The sequence below is a fragment of the Hibiscus syriacus genome, unplaced genomic scaffold (genome assembly GCF_006381635.1).
Source record: "Hibiscus syriacus cultivar Baekdansim isolate YM2019G1 unplaced genomic scaffold, ASM638163v2 tig00112928_pilon, whole genome shotgun sequence".
Taxonomy (NCBI): domain Eukaryota; kingdom Viridiplantae; phylum Streptophyta; class Magnoliopsida; order Malvales; family Malvaceae; genus Hibiscus; species Hibiscus syriacus.
The window spans coordinates 214,000-232,104 of NW_024063422.1; the positions used below are offsets into that span (position 1 = coordinate 214,000).

At 35.3% G+C, this 18,105-nt stretch overlaps 1 protein-coding gene and 1 pseudogene across 2 annotated transcripts; one reads left to right on the forward strand and one right to left on the reverse strand.

The window, feature by feature from the left end:
• Positions 1-601: 601 nt before the first annotated feature.
• LOC120184729 lies at positions 602-7,794 on the reverse strand (annotated as a pseudogene).
• A 3,414-nt stretch (positions 7,795-11,208) lies between these two features.
• LOC120184721 (probable serine/threonine-protein kinase At1g09600) lies at positions 11,209-17,841 on the forward strand. Of its 2 annotated transcripts, none has more exons than XM_039189105.1 (8): positions 11,209-12,140; positions 12,566-12,850; positions 13,244-13,561; positions 14,251-14,478; positions 15,351-15,451; positions 16,252-16,375; positions 16,512-17,021; positions 17,253-17,841. In XM_039189105.1, exons 1-8 carry the CDS (start codon positions 11,652-11,654, stop codon positions 17,433-17,435), a joined length of 2,238 nt encoding a protein of 745 aa, XP_039045036.1. In that variant the 5' UTR covers positions 11,209-11,651; the 3' UTR covers positions 17,436-17,841. The 2 variants fall into 2 exon arrangements, with proteins under 2 accessions (XP_039045036.1, XP_039045038.1); XM_039189107.1 differs by having other exon boundaries at positions 16,261-16,375.
• The last annotated feature ends 264 nt before the right edge of the window (positions 17,842-18,105 follow it).

The following is an 18,105-nucleotide window of genomic DNA, read 5'->3' on the forward strand; positions in this document are numbered from 1 at the left end:
AACTTTTTGTGATGGTCACAGTACATGTTAGGTTCCTCTATTATAGGTATTCTATCAATTCAGTTCCCTTATTATCAAATGCATCAATGTAATCCTTCTACTATAGAGTATGGTAGAAATTTAGTCCTATTCTCAAAAGAATCAAATACGGTGAAATCTTTTACAAAGTTAACTATTACCATTTAGAAAATATCGATTATTGTTTAATATACCTAATATTTTGCAAATGGAATCTTTTTTAAATTGAACTGCGAATGATAAATAATAATTTTAATGTCATTTTCGAACCAAACTTTACAACAGAGGGATTAAATTGATCGATCTAATAATAAAGGGGCTAAATTGATACAATCCTTAAATTGTGTGTAGGTTAATTTAAGAAAAGTATCTTTCATCTCCCACCCACCAATCTCCAATATCTCCCCATTACACCAAGAAAAGAAAGAACAAATTAAAAAGATTGAAAATTAAAACTTGATTTACGGAGTGTTATTGTGTTAATGAGGCAAAAATGCTTTCATTGTTACCTTAAGAGTTAAAAATCAAACCAACTTTTCCAATTATTGACCATATCGACCCCTGTAATAAATAATAATAATTACAGGAAACAAATAATTTATTTCAACATTCTCTGGCAAGTATAGTCGAACATAGTCTGCCACATGCCTTGGATCCTTGATCTTCGGGCAACGTTAGAAGGCGAGCGACTTTGGAGAATCCGGCATGGTGTGGACGTACGGAATCCGCCTTTACTTCGGGTTTCGGTTCTCGCTTCGGAAGTTTGGGTCTCGATATAGCCCATTGCATTGCCCATATGGCCAAGGGGCGCATGTAAAGTATAGATCTGTATTGATCATCTGTGTTCCAGGCTTCGGGAGTTTGAAACGAATATCTGTTAACAGAATAGCGGCCGTTTTTACAAGCCAAATGAAGATGTTCAACCAATAATTAATAATGATAATAGATGCACTACATGAAGTTCGAGGAGAATTTTTCCTATGCAACAAAAACAGTGCCAACCATTAAAAGAGGGAAAAGCCATCTTACCCGAGTCCTTCTTCGGACCACACGGCTTCGAAAACTCCTCTTGCGGTATGAAATGCCATATCCACCAAATCTTCCTGGATCATTGATGCAGCCACTGCATAAGTAACACCAGACCATACTTCTCTTGATTGCATTGATGACATATCAACTCTTCCGTCAGGCAGCATCCCATTCACGGCCCCCCGCTTTCCGTCTTTCACTTTTAAGACATTGAAAATGTAAACCTTCTCTAATGCTGCTTTTGCTCTGTCTTCATCAACTATCGGCAAAAGACCACATGCCCTTGCATACCTATAAAGATCGTAGAATTTATTACCACGCAAGCAAAATAACACGAAGAGATTCGGCACATGCAACAAAATGAAAAATAATAAGCCTCAGGACTACATAGTTCAATTCCAATTAGCATAAGCAAAATGCGAAGATATACAGGCTTAAATTTAGGCATTATATGATAGATGAAAGTACCATCCGTTTTCTAACCCAAAAAAAAAATGGGAGAGATTCCTATGTTCAGACCTATATTCAGAAGAAAGGAAAATGATTTTCAAGTGCAAATTGAAGCTTAAAAATTCTAACCAAAAGCATATTCTAGGTTATCGAAAAGTAAATGCTGAAACAATAAGTTCCCTTCCATCATGACAGACCATTGTCCAGCCAATTGATCAGCCTGTATAGATGAACTTGTGCGGCTGCCACTGTTGTCGTAATTGAAATAAGTACCATTCCACAATCTCTGATAGACAACTTTTGCCTTGAGAAACTTGTACCAAAAGTAATCTTCAGAATCCTTGTCGCCTACTTCAGCTGCCAGGGCAGTTGCAGCCTGTAAAGCTGCCACCCATAGCCCACCACAATAGGCGCTTATACCAGACACAGACCATGTATCGTATGTTTGATCGGGAAAGCCTTCATTCTCAATCATCCCATCACCATCCTTGTCAAATTGCTCCATGTAAGCCATTGCAACATAAACCGAGGGCCAAACAGCTTGCACAAATTTCTTGTCACCAGTGACAGCAAAATCCCTGTAAATTTGGAGAACAAATTTCGGATTCAAGTCTTTCCATCGAGCAGTGTCGTAAAGGCAGTATGCATTTACTTCAAACCATGGGTCATCAATTCCAATATCATGCGGAACAGCTCCGAGAACCTTCCTTGGAGCCAATCGTCCATCATGTAAAAGAGTCATTTTATTAGAATCGTGCATCATTACAGCGGCTGCAAAGTCTCTCTGGATGCTGAGCTGAAGTTTTGGAAATAACATGATTAGAGCAAAAGATGCATAAAAATGAACGTCATAGGTGTTCCACATGTGATACTCAGTCCCTTCAAGATAAAGGAATTGACCAATGTTCTCTTCTCCTTCTTGCAGCAAATTTGTACCACAAGCAGAATTAGGCCCATTTGGAGCGTGTACTTGGTCGAGCATAGAAGTCATCCTTCCCAGAATATCAACAGTAGTATCATTTTGACGTGGAGCATCAACGATGCTTTTCAAACCTAACTGTGATCTATCAAGGGTAAACTTACTTCCTCCAATGCTTGCTAAACTGACTGGAGGTAATCCATCTGCAGAACTAACAAAGAGGGATTAAATTAGCACATCCTTTATAAGAAATCCGATTCCAACAATCGAGTGCAATATCTAGGCACCTGTCCATATTGTCCCCCTGAATTAAGATAATAGAGCTCATTGAATAAAGTGACACGGTACCTGTCAAGGGGGTTCAGAAATATTAGACTGTTAGCATAAGCAATTGTGGGTAATAAGTCTGAGCTAACCATTCAGGAAGCTTCTTGTCTTCAAGTACAGGCCTTTGCCATGCTTCAATCATCGACTCCCAATGCCTGTGCTCTATGTTTCAGGGAAAAATTGAAATGCAAATTATGCACTAAAAGCATCGGGTTTGAGAGACTAGTAAACTTGAATTTTTAGTAGAATTTCCTCTCTGCTAACAATCTTATTTTCTAGAACTTTATAGAAAACTTACTCTACTAAAATTAAAAATCATGCTAACATTGTGAGATCGAGGAATTATTACCGAGAATAGCATCATGTGCAATATTTGCTGCAGCATCCCCATTAGTTCCATAGAATTTCGTATAACGCCTGTGGATACATACACCTATTCATTATGCTGATAATATATCATTGAGTTGTATTCCTTGCACAAGTATTTCATCACACACCTGTGATAAGTCTTTCCACCTTGAAATTTCACTTCAGGGCAGTCCCAAGCCAATGAAAAAGTAACAGTACGTACAGCATCAGATGGAATTGTCATAGAAGCTGCAATGGCTGCCCCTATTGAGGACCCTGGCTCTGAAGGTACCGACTCTTCAGTGCACTCTAAATGCTCAAACGAACCATGCTATAAAGCAAGTTTGAGAAAATTATAACAAAAAGACAAAAGAAGCAAATTAGTCCTTTTTGCTCTTTGCATTTTACTTCGGAAAAAAGCAACCAAAGAGAGCCAGTCTTTCTAGCCCAGTAAATTTGCTAGCCCAGTAAATTTGGAACCATGGTCAAGTAAATCGTAGATACAAGCATTGAATTCACCGATATTCAAGAACTGAGTATTGTTGGCTCAACAGTAATGTCAAGAAAAGCTACAATGAACTGGATCACTGCTAAGAAATCACAGCTTCTATGGACTATATTGGTTAGAGTTGAACTGTTAGAATGCAAAAACATGGGAACATATCCACCTCTAATGTTTTATTATCGTAGATGACTCGAGTCTCATAAATTACGGTCATCAAATTTAATTAATGGTATGTAAAAGTTTATGGCGAAGAAGAAATGCTAAAGTCAATAATCATATCATATGTAGTGGACATGGAAAGAGAGGGAAAAAAGAAAAGAAACCTCTTTTATTTCTTGCCACATTTCTTTTGCAGTTATGCCTTGTGAGTTCCCACGTATCAAAAAGCACGGACACTCTGAAATTCGAACACCATCTTTCTCCTGTGCTGCAATTGCAAAAGTCACAGGAGGATGTCTATCTGCGGTCCTGTTCCAGTAAATGCATATTGTTACTTAAAAAGAAACTAAAAGGATGCAATGCAAAGATCATTTAACCGATCAAACCAAGTTGAAACATTTTTTTATCTCCCATCTTCACCAGTGAGCTTACTCGTGATGCAACAGGATGCTATGCACACCATCCTTCATCCTAGCAAAATCAGTTACTTGATAGGTTAGTATAAATCATAAGGATGCTATGGTTATAATTACGGAATATTCCATTACAAAGAACTTAAATAAACGATTAAATTTATAAGTGACTAAAATTGAAATCAGTATACAGACACATCCACCCACACACAAACAGACTCAAGCTTAAGGAAGCATATGATTCTTACATTATTTTTGAATTGGAGTGACGACCGGAAAATTCAGAATCTCCTCCCACAGAGTTCTGAGTAGACATGCAAAAAAGTAATGTTGCATGAGTCTAATGGTTAATTGAGGGAAAAGGACATTAAAAGGAAAATGGCTACTCACAGCCCAAGTGAAAAGCAATGTGATATTTGCAGCCGTCTTTCCAGTATTATATAGCTGAAATTTCAAAACTCAATTGATCAATAACAAAGCAAGTAGTTAATCATGCCAAAGAAAACTTTTACAAGACCCATTTCTCACAGTGAAAGTAAAAGCTGAAACAGGAAAGCTGCTTTCTTTGTAATTATCAGGAATAAATGGTGAAATTTGTCGACAAATAATTTTAAGTTCTGGGTCGGGGTCACCTGCATTTATAAAAAACAAAATGGTGCAACCATATAAGATGATATATTAAAGGATATGGTCATAAAGAAAAAAAGGTACACCACATGATAACGTAGATACCTTCATATACTGTCCAAGCCCTTGGGTATAAAGCATGATATGTAGAATTATTACCCTTCAGATTCCAGTCCCAAGAACAAATTCCTGAGTCTTCATTTTCTCTGTTAATTCACATGATATTTGAAAGGTAAACTTTTCCTTGTTTAACTTCTAATTATTTTGAATCAAATGCATAAATAAGCCAGAGATTATGTGCTCATGAATTCACTAATGACATTCATTTCTTAATCACAAGAAACAGAAGAATATTTTCTTACTTGACCAGCTGAGGACTCGCAGAGCACAATACACTGGAATACTTTTCTCCACTTGAGCGTGAAACAAACACCTGCAAGAAATATTTACATTTGATTAAGACATACTCTTCCGACAAACAATTAGAAGATATCATGGACATCAAGTTTACATACAACTAGAATTAAATGGAAATGGTAATGACAGTTCAAAATGTAAAAGAGAAGCAGGTAATTCCTAATCACACTTTTATCATCTTGCTGTCACTCCTGCTAGAAAGTTAAGTTGTTTGATCAATTAAAAATGTCACAGGCTCATGAATTCGAAGAAGAAATGCATAATATGCTAATTAGGATGCTTTCCAGCTTTATAACATGCATACTTTTGATAGAAAAAGGATCTAGTTTAATTTAATTATTGCTGCTGAGAAAGGCAACGGTGGAATGAAGATAAATTTCTTTTCTCTGTGCTGTCAAGAGATTCCAACTTACAGAAAACTGGTTTATCTTCATATTCTGGGGGAAGCAATGACAATATGCTAATCAGGATGGTTTCCAGCTTTATAACATGCCTACTTTTGATATAAAAAGGATATTGCTTCTAAGAAAGGCAACGATGGAACAACGATAAATTTTTTTTCTCTGTGCTGTCAAGAGATTCCAACTTACAGAAAACTGATTTGCTAAAACCGGTTTATCTTCACAAACTCTGGGGAATAGTTGCCAACGCTGAAATTCACCTTTGTAACTTCTTCCGATGCTTCCTGCACTGAAGGAGGGGGTGACAATATTAAAAGAGTTAATCACAAGAAGGTCAATAAAACAAAGCAAGCACGGAAAAATCAGTCAACTTTATGATACTTCCAACATTTTCTTCACATAAATTTTTGCTATATATTCTAAAATCTACCACTCACTATATAGAGATAAGTGCAGGTTAAATAATTTAAATATTTTATTAGTAAATAAATATAAGAATAGTTCGGATTGGCTTTACACTCCATATAAGCAAATCAACTATAAATTGATAAAAGCTTAATGCTAGGCATTGAAGTAATAAGAAACCAAAATTCCTGGTAGGTAAATGAATACCTACCCGACACCACCGAGAGGAACACCATGAGAAGAAGTGATACAGCGCTTGGCAAATGGGTCGATAAAAACCCGCTGCAAAAGAAACATGAAGATGCAATGTCAGAAAATGGTCCAGAAAAATTAGGTCAAACGGTCATCTTTACCATTTATAACCCAAGAAGCTAGAAAAGACATTTAAGAATCTACCCTTCCTTTGGCTGATTGTTCTCTGATTTGCTGGTACAGCCTAATACCAATCGGAGCCTATCAATGCAATAGAAAATTGTCTGATTATGAAAAAATAACAAGAAAAGTTACGCATTTACCATACACTTATGTCAAATGCACATTATATTCTAAAGAACTTATATAGAAACATTTGCAACTAGAAAATGCTGGACAGATGCGTGTCGAAATCCATCTTCCTACACACTTATACAACTGTCAAGCATACTTCGTGTTGTAAGAATAATTTGTTTATACACAACTGAGTTCATTATATGTAGTACAATTAGATTTATCATTACTAAATTCATGAGCACTATGTCTGAGATGGTGTGTCAAATTATTTTTGAAAAGCAAGAGCTAAAATTCATATACAACAAATGTACTAAAGATGTTGTACAATTTTATTCACAGATTATGTCACTAGCATGATTCTCTCAAACAAGGACAACAAAATGTACTAAAGATGTTGTACAATTTTATTCACAGATTATGTCACTAGCATGATTCTCTCAAACAAGGACCTCTCGGTATAGAGTTATACATTTGCTCGCACTAAAAAGAAAGGCTGCATGGTTCACATAAACAAATTCCTATTCCGAGTTTAGGACATAACCACAACAGGTTCCCTGTCCGCAATTATTGAGCCAACTTCAGTTCAAGTTAACCCATTTTCACTTTAGCTTTTTGAATATGCAGGTCTCAAAGGGCACTCTAATGCTTTTACTTTTCAAGGAATAAAAGTTAAATCATGTAACATATATGCACACACATCAAGAGATTAATGATTTCTAAAAATTACAGAAAATTTTGTTGTCTAAACATACCATTTGAAATTTCTCTTGAAGAGTTAGAGTGAACATTGAAGGAATACATCGCTCACCATCAAGTTTCCGCTTCCAAGTTAGTGATGCAGGTTTCCCCGGTTCAACCTTCAGCCAAACATAGAAATTCTCAAACAGTAAAAGAACTTCTGAAACATAAATGCAGTAACAATGACATTAACTATCATCAATAAAGGAGTCATTTTGAGGCTTTGTTTTTTTGTAGGCCAATAATGTGATAAGAATTAAGCATCCTTCATTATGGTGCTCCAAGAATGGTGTTGAAAACGGGACGAGCTGAAGGATGACTTCAACATGAAAAGAACACAATTTCATATACCCGCCTAATATCTTTATATGGGAGCTTCTATCACAGGCAAAATCAGGTCTACACTCAAACATGAGCAAAAGTAAACTTATAATTGTCCAAAATTGTAACTAAGAACATAGATTTACCGTCTTTATCAAATGATCAGATGTGTCTTTATTTCCTTCATCAAGACCATTACCCATGAGCGTTCCCTCAGACATCTTTTCTGAATAACAGATACAATATCATGAATATAATAAAACTAAAAACTACCTGAGCTCGGTTATGATTCTGTATAGTTCCAAATATAACTTCCCTTTCTCCACCATTTTAGTGATTACAAAGAAGTACAAATATTTCAAAAGAAATAAATACAAAAACTTCCATATATTCAGACCACAGGCAGTATTTAGAATTATCGTACCACAACAAGAGTGCTGCAATAAGGCATCAAGATACTATTATTACACTTTGCCCGATGTGGGAAACTTGGATACAATCCAAATTCCTTTCTTAGGATTGTATTTAAAGTTCAAACTAAATCGATCAAATAAAGAAACTGAATTTAAGATCCATACACAAGTAATCCACTGAAATGGTATACACTAAACTAATAAATTAAATCACACGCACATATACATGCTGCTAGACATACCAATCTACATAATACTAGTTATACATACAAACAACATACATACATGTGTAATCTACATCCATTAAAAACCCATTTCACCGCAGTCACCGATATACATACAAACAACATACATACATGTGTAAAAGGTAAAAGATAAAAGATAAAAAAAAAATTGGGGAGGGGGGCTTGATTAAAAAAATGAGAAAGATGGACAATGAAATCATTAACCTGAGATGCATTGGACAGAAACTGAAATGGGTATGCGAAAAACAGACAGATTTGTATAATGTTCAAATAATGATCAAATTCTCGAATCGCCAAATGATCACATAAATATATACTGACGTGCCACCAACCAATGAATTACGAACAAGATTCGATGGGTGTCTAACCTGAGAAGCCTCTGCCCAGAAAACCGAAATGGGGTTCGTAGAATGAGGAAATCAAACTCTTTGAATCCTCAGATTTATACGGAATCGTTCGTGGGATTTAGGGGAAGCATAAGATTGAACATAAAGGCTTTGATTTTGTTTTCAAGTTGCTTGTTCCCTGGCCAGCTTTCTGTTTTTCTAGTTATAATTATTCTCTGATTAGTACCACGGGAGGTCCCTAAACAATTTGGTTTATTTTGCTATATACCCCTTGGCTTCTTATATTTTGGCTTTATTCACGATTTACGTTTTAAATAATACTTTTTTTTACTTTACATCCTAAATTTAATAATAATTTAGAGATAATAAATAACAATAATTTAGCATGTAAAAAGTAGGATGGTATTTTTTGGGCAAATTACAAAAATGAACCGCACACTATAGGATCTTATTTTTTAAGTTCTCCAAATATTAAAAGTTATAAAATGATTCCCTAACTTTTGGACATTATTTTGTTGAATCACCTTAATATTAAAAGTTACAAAATGATCACCGACTATTCATATGCTCCAAACTCATCCTTTCTGTTAAAAAAATTAATGGCATTATGAGTTGGATGTTAACTTGCTGATTGAGATATGATAAAATATGATCCTAGAATTTCAAATGACTATTATATCTCATTCAACATGTTAACGTCTAGCTCTGACAACCATCAATTTTTTAATGAAAATGAACGAGTTTGGAACATATAAATATTTGAATGATTATTTTGTAACTCTTAATAGTCGAGTAACTCAACAAAGTAACACCTTACAATTAGAAGATTATTTTGTAACTTTTACTAATTTAGATACTCAATAAAGTAATATTTTATAATTAAGCGACCATTTGTTTACTTCACCCTCTTTTTTAAGGAAACCCCACGTCCCACGTTAAAATAGAAAATTTTAATATGTACCTTAGTCCTTCAACCTTAGGAAAATCTTATTTTTGTTATTTTTTTCTTTTTTTCTTTTATCAATTTGGCTCTTCAACTTAAAGGATAATGATGCAGATAAAAATATGATTTTAGGGGATTAAGTTTATTATAAATTAAACGAATAGACTGAAATGAGAATTTCTTTAAAGTTAAGAGGCTAAAGTAGATATTGAACTCAAAAGAAAAAAAGGCATGTTTGGACTTATCAATTTTGGCTTAGAATTTAAATTTAAATCCAAAGTAATTGATTTTATCATTAAAAATCAACAATTTATTTTATTCAATTCAAATTTAAATATTTATTTAAGTTTAAAATTTATAGTGATCTTATCCAAAAAAAAATCTAATCTTCAATCCAAATTGAGAGGTCCAAATTGGGTAAACTATGTATATAGTAGTTAAACTATCGGTTTCGATCCATTTTATTATCTAAACTTTATTTTTTAAAAATTATACTTAACGTTTAGTTTTTGTTTCATTTTAGTATCCCGTTATTAAAAAAATTAACATGTTTAGTACCTAAACTATCAGTTTTGGTCTATTTTAGTACCTGAACTTGTAATTTTTTTCGAAACTTAGCATTAAATTTTGAACATGGCACTAAAACGAAACAAAATTTAATGTATAGTTTTGAAAGAATTGAAAGTTTAAGTACTAAAACGAGCCAAAACTGATAGTTTAGATACTAAACATATGATTTACCCTTAATTATTAAAATTTAAAACATAAAACATTAACAATTATTAAGATATTCATACATTAAATAAAAAATACTACAAATTTTTTAATTTAAGGATCATATCGAGTATAAAAAAAATTTAGAGATCGCATTGATATGAAACATCCTTTTTCTAATTTTCATATTTTCACTTACTTTTGATATCATTTTCCAAAAATTATTTTCTTAGAAATTAAAAATGAAAATTCTATGTTGGAATATATAATAGTTTTTATAGGGTTCAAGAAACTCGTCACATTGAGATGACGAACTTTAATAAAAAATATTTTTTATTTAAATTCATCACGTTGAGGTTATAAATTTTAATAAATATATATTTTTTATTAATTTTATCATATCAAAATAAAAAATTCAAATCAATTTTTAACTCGAGTTAAATCAATTTAATGTAAATATTAATTAAACTTTGAACGAATCAAATTTAAATAACTTATTATTTATCTCGTCGTAAAAAAATGTGAAAGAGCCCAAGAGTTGAAAATCAAAATAAAAGTCAGGTCGCTGTCAGGTAGGATATCTTTGATGGTTTGTTTCTCCACCTCACTACGCGCCACCTTCTTCCGCCCCCCGTTTGGCGCGTTCAACTTCAACCTCTGTTCTTTTTTCACTCTCCCCTTCCTCTCTACTCTACTGTAAACATTCTCTTTGTTTTTCTGTTTCTAATATCTAATTTTTAATTTTCCTCTCTACCAAACACACAGTGATACAGGAGGAAAATAAAAACACAGCAAAAGCTATTATTTTCCAAGGGCTATTCGTAATCTTAGGACTGATTCGTAGATCCGTGTTTATCTCCCTTCTTTTGTAAGGACTTCTAAAAAAGGAGTAATATTTGACCAAGTAAAGAAAGAAACTTGTGTTTTTCAAATTTCCATTCACTTGCATGGCATATTTACTTCAAATTCCCGTCTTCAAAAAATTTAGACAATTCAATTGTTAATATTTTGCAGAAATTATTCTTTTCATCGTTGCTGAAGTTTATATGCATTTTCGTTTCATTTGTTTCTTTGGGGGAGCAAAGCTGCTTTTTGAGGTCCCCGAAATTTGGTTCATTGAATTCTCATTTTGATCCGTTTTCTGGGATTTTTTTTTCGTTTTCCCCCTTTTATTCGGGGATCTGGTTTTTTGTTAATTGTAGTATAGGCCTTTCGGGATCTATCGAATTAGCAATCTCTTTGGGACATCCTTTTGATTTGTGATCTGGGTCTTTCTCATTCAACAGAGAAAGTTGCATTCCTTTTTAGAGAGAAAATTTGGACACATTTTCTTTGACGATGATTGAATCTGATAATAACGAGAGGGAGACTACATTGGATGAGTTGGTTTCTGATTGAGGGGAAAAAACAGGCGCTATAAATTATGGGTTGCTTTTGCTCGAAAGGTGCTCGAGCAGATGATCATGTTGAAAGTAACCATGGCAAAAGGGACAAGGCCCACAAGAACTCGAGAAAATCAGCAAAAAAGCTATCTGTTTCCTTTAAAAGGGACAATGTGGAGGCCGAAACAGATGCCACTGAACGGTTGATCTCAGATCAGCAGCCGGACCACAGTGCCGTTTCAGGGCCTTCCTCCTCCTCCTCTTCCGATGATGAGGAACCGATGGCAGCGCTGGCGGTCGTTGAGAGGTCTAAAAAGACCCCTTCCGAGCTGCAAATACGTTCAACGGTGGATGCCGAGGGTAGGGGTGGACAAGGGCAGCCAAGGATGCCCAGGATCATGAATGCAACTGGTGGCGAGGGAGGTGCACAGGTGGTCTCTGGTTGGCCATCTTGGCTAGCAACGGTAGCTGGGGAAGCCATCAATGGATGGATACCTCGAAAGGCAGAATCGTTCGAGAAGTTGGAGAAGGTTTGTTCAATAGTTTTAATTTTTAATGTATTTATAGTTTTGCTTCTTGTATGATGCCCATTCCAGAAACTAGCCACTACCACGAATGGATGCAAGATTTTACATTAAGGGATGAATTTTTAAAATTTTAGGGGAGGCGAAAATTGAATATCAATAGAAAATACAAAGAGAATGTAAAAAATATAGGAGAAATTGAAATTTTCAGGCAGGTGACTGTCCCCCCCTGCCCCCCTTTGGTCCATCCCTGGCTACGACGTTGCAGACAAAATGAGAATGTATTTTGTTATTAACTTATTATGCATCTTGATACAAATTATGGCAATATGCTAGGGGCATTAGCTCTTTGATTTATTGATGTAATCGTTTACTTTATATTATTTTTCTTCTTTCAATAAATATAGTTAACTGTCCTGCTAATAATGTAGATTGGCCAAGGAACTTACAGCAGTGTGTACAAAGCTCGTGACCTTGAATCAAATAAGTTAGTTGCCTTGAAGAAAGTTCGATTTGTTAATATGGACCCTGAAAGTGTTTGTTTCATGGCAAGAGAAATTATTATTTTGCGTCGGCTTGATCATCCTAATGTCATGAAGCTTGAAGGTCTAATTCCTTCCAGGGCATCTGGAAGCTTATACCTTATATTCGAATACATGGAACATGATCTTTCAGGGCTTTTAACAGCGCCTGAGGTTAAGTTTACTGAAGCTCAGGTATATTGATGTCTTCAATATTGATTTGATTAATGTTTTTTGGGTCAGCATAAAATTTGTGATTCCATTATTTTCTGGACGTCAAAGGAGTATAGCCATGGTGTAAGAAAACAATTTCATGAGAAGTTTGTGACATTATTAACTTTGAGTGGTTTTTCGTTGGTTTTTATGGACATTGTGCATGTAGCAAAAAATAATCAAATTTACAACTCAAAATGGAAAACAAATCTGATCGAAATTCCTTTCTTTAGTTATTGCCTGCTTGTACAATTTGAAACATTTTTTCTGTCAAAGTGCAACCTTTCATAATGATGTTTTATGGTTTTCAAATGAAAGACAAGGGACTCAGTTGTTAGGGTTTTCAAGTGCTGAATTTTATGTGTAACTGTGCAGATCAAGTGTTATATGCAGCAGCTGCTCCAAGGACTTGACCATTGCCATAGGCATGGTGTTTTGCATCGTGACATCAAGGGCTCAAATCTACTGATAGACTGTAATGGAAATCTCAAGATTGGTGATTTCGGACTGGCGACTTTTTTCCATCCCGATCAGAAGCAGCCTCTAACAAGTCGTGTAGTAACCTTATGGTATCGTCCTCCTGAGCTTTTGCTTGGTTCTACAAATTATGGAGTTGCCGTCGATCTGTGGAGTTCTGGTTGCATACTTGCTGAATTATTTGTTGGCAAGCCTATCATGTCTGGAAGAACTGAGGTACTTATTTCACTTTTTGGGGTGTCAACGCATTTAATTTTAAACTTCTTGTGCATGATAGCTTCTAATGAAGTTTTCTGTTATGATACAAACAAAAAATCTCCTTATGATGACATAGAATATATATATAAGTCGTGTGTGTTTGTGGCTGTGTGCATGTTGGTGCTCATGCTTAACAAGATGAAAAAATATAAATGCAAAGAGAATTTTGGGTCCCTCTTTGCTATTATGACATTGGTAGACCTAGATGCCAAAAGTTTATCTTCAAGTCATACTACTAGCAGCACTCTGCCTTGATCTAGGTACATAATTCGCTGTCATTTCATGTCCCATGTATTTAAATGCCAAATTATTTGTTCATTATGTGTTTGTGTTGGGTCTGTGTTTACTTTTAAGGTGGGTTGGGGGGCGGGGGTGTTGCTGGTGTAGACATTTATCTATATAACTGACAGAACTCATCTGAGTTAGTTGAGTATTTACTGGACCATGGTTTAACTGATCTACTGCTACAAGTTATTCAACTTTTATCACTGTAATTGTCATTCTAGTGACATGACAATACAATGGATGTGTACTCCGGATCTGAGCTACAAGTTATTATTTGGAATTTACTCATAGCAGTACATTTGCAGTTGAGCTTTGTAATTTAATTTGTGGTGTTTGACATTTTGATCATTTAACCTTTTTAGGTTGAACAATTGCATAAAATCTTCAAACTCTGTGGATCACCTTCTGAAGAGTATTGGAAGAGATCAAAATTGCCACATGCAACCATTTTCAAACCTCAACATCCATATAAAAGTTGTGTTTCTGAGACATTCAAGGACTTTCCTGCATCTGCTTTGGGCATTTTGGAGGTTCTTCTTGCGATAGAACCCGAGTCTCGTGGAACTGCTTCTTCAGCACTTCAGAGTGAGGTAAAGTTAATATGGTATTCCTCCAAGTTGTGTGTTTTCATCAAGAACGGAGCTCTTTTAGTTCTTACTTGTTACCTTACTTACAGTCTTCTTTTTTATATCAATCTGTCTGTTAGTCCAACTGATTTCCTTGAGAACAATTTAAGTTGTTGACTTTTCTTATACAAGCTAGAAAAAGGAAACCCCCAAGTCTTAACACCCACTTTATTAGCTTGAATTGCTTTCTGACATTTTACTGTTTATAATCTTCTTAAGAGTACTCTTATTCAGCTGCAGGCCTATATGGAATTAGTTAGCAGCCGCGAAAGGAATAGAGATTTTAGACAAGAAATAAATGAACATGGGAGAGTGTACTTTTAGTTTATTTCATTTCACATACACGTAAGCTAGTGCCATCTACAATACCATAATTAACTTTGAACAAGTATTTGCCAAACTAAGACCAAGGGTTAGCCAACTATTTGACTCATAACATATTGTCATAGTCGGGGATTTGAAATATGCCTTTCGGTTAACTTGGTAAGAATGGAAATAAATTCTTCTTTATAATAAGCAAGAAGCTTTTCTTTGCCTATTTGCTGCGGTTGAAATGTTATCAGTTTCAATCTTTATAATTGTCCAGCTTGTTTGGTTCATTGGCACTCATCAGCTCTTCCTCTTACTCGAGAAATAACATGTTCAATATGCCAGCGATGAAGTTGTTACTGCACAGCTTGTCTTGGTTCTTGCTGGGTAGTTCATTAGAATGTCAACTGTTGGTTGCTTATTATTATCCTATCTTTTCTTCCTTCTTACTTGTCATCTTAACATTCTTTTTATTGACAATATTTCATTTTGGTAATTTTGTTTTAACTCCAAAGTTTCTCTTCCAGTTCTTTACAACACAGCCTCTTCCCTGTGATCCATCTAGTTTGCCAAAGTATCCACCTAGTAAGGAGTTCGATGCCAAGCTTCGAGAAGAGGAATCTAGAAGGTATTTATCTGCTCCTACATTGTATTAATTTTTTTTATCCCGTCAATATTTAAACAAGATTGTGTGAAAATTAGATTGGGGCCTATAAACTTTTAGTTCATTATGCTCGAAGCTTTGGTAACCTCTTTGTGATCTGTACTTGACATTGTGTCGGAAGTAGTAATATTTCTGCTTGACTCCATCCCAAACCTTGATTTTATTTAAAACTTTAACACCTAAATCCGACCCCGAAAAATGAAAAACTCATTGACTCCAACTTTACCTTGCCCTAGAGGCCAGCATACTGCATAATTCTTTTATATTATATTTTTACAAGATTAAATAAAATACACATTATGAAATCTTATAAATTAATTACAATATATACCAAAAGTTGAAATGTTTTTTTATATAAAAGTTTAAAATAGTCTAATTAAAATGTATAAAATAGTTATAAAATTAAAAGGGGTATTTTGGTGAACTTCTCACTGCTGACGGGTTTGGTTGAAACCGCCTGCCCCATACCGAAAAATTTTAATTAAAAATCCACCCCATCCCCCAAGCCTATTTTACAGAAAGAAAAGGGGACTATAGGGTCGGGCGGGCGGGCGAGGCATAGCGTAACCCAACTGGTTTGGGTTAATTGTCATTCCTATAAGAAAGAGATGAAAAATCTCAATTTGGTTGGGTTATACTTTATGGTCATTCCTACGAGGCATAGCGTAAACCAACTGGTTTGGGTTGTGTGTTATTGATTATGCTCTCTCTTAATTTACCCCCCAAAAAGGAATAAAACAATTGTTCTTCCTGTTTGTTAACAGGACAACCAGGCAACGAGCTGCTGGTGGGAAAGTCCATGCACACGATCCTGCTAGAGGGCTTTCCAGAGAATCTACTGCTGCTCCTGCCCCAGATTTGAATGTCGAGTCACAAACATCCATACAGGTACTTTCTAACTTGCGAGACTTATTTGCGTTTGCGAAATGCATATGCCTATGATGGTACTTAATGTGTGGTGTTTGAACACTTGGAAAATCAGTCTTTTGGTCAGGACTGATGTTTACTGTGTTGCTTGATACAGAAGCGGCGACGACAATACAGTGGAAAAAGCATCAGTGAAGTACACTACGCTGAAGAAGACAGGAGTGCTGCCTTCCCTATTGATCCTCTGAAAGGAACAGAAAGAGTTCTACCCAACTCTCATTATGGCCAGTCATTGCACCCTAGTAGATTTGGATCTTCTCGGAATAGGAAAACGAATGAGATTGAGTCTATGAAGGCTTCCACTCGAGCATTTAGTTCTCCTAGGAAGCCCGAAGAGTTGAGATCTCAAGCAACATATGTTCATCGTGGAACATTGGAATTGTCCAGATTTTCTAATTCAATTGCGGTTAGAGGCTGTCCACGGTTCGATATGACTAAAGAGAATAACATAAATCCTCACTGGCCAGAGGAGCATTTTAATGCCGGATATAACCATCTGGATATTGTGAAGTCCTCTGAGAAGCATGAACTGTCCCATCGTTTACTCGATAGGCCAAAGGCTTCGAATGTTAAGGATGAACAACAATTTTCCAAGGAATCAACAGTGGTAAGGGAACTTCGTAAATAGAATCAGTTATATCGTTCATGTTTTTTGGCCAAGACATCCTTTTTCTTTTCGTTTAGTAATAGATTCGATATCTATTCTTGCGAAAACTGATACCATGTGATGGATGGTTTGCAACAATTGCTTTTGCAGTATTCATGGCATAATGGACAACAAAATTTATCAGTTTCAACTGTCTGGAGTTACTAACACTTATCTTGTCTGTGGATCTAGGGTTACGTTTCAATGAATAACCGAATTCATTCTTCCGGATCATTGTTGCCTTGTGGAGGGAACCTTGAGGAAATGCTTAAAGAGCACGAGAGACGAATTCAGAATGCTGTTCGCAGAGGCTGTGCAGACAAAATGTCGAAAACTAACTTTGACGACAATGGACAAACTGAATCGCTACTTTAACACCAGAGAAAAGGAGGGTGAGAAACTAGAAGAAGCTCATACCGGGTTCCATTCCGGTCCAGAAGCTCATCAGTGTGTCATAATATAATTACTAGGAAAAATTATTTTGTTTTGGAGGTTTGACTAGTCTTGCTGCCGGATGATGTTCGATCATCGTGGATTTTCTACCATGCAGCCAAGACAATATATCCGGCCAAAGTTCGCTCAGAAAGAAAATGCAGTGGACAACCGAGAACATCCATCGGTATTCGGTGAGTTTGTGATTTATGTTTGAAATTTGCATACAGGCCATTTTGTTGTTACCTTAGATAGAGGCATTGTTATACTTTACTTTCTGAACTATGCTTTGTACAGCTAAAATAGGCTTCTTATAAATTTACATTTAAGATCCCTGCAATTTTTTGTAATGGCCAGCCGAGCCATCATCTCGATTTTACTTTTACAGGCTATATGACTTTATGTACAGCTAAACTATTCAATCTTACGGGTTACATTCTATTAATCTCCAACTTATGTTTGAAATGCTCAAGTTGAACCAATTCTGATCATAATATTATAAATAATTATAATTAAATTTAAAAAAAATTAAATAACTCGACTCAAATTTCAGGTAAAGTTCGAATGATAAAATATGACTCGTTAGTTTGATGAACTCAATTTTTTTTTATTT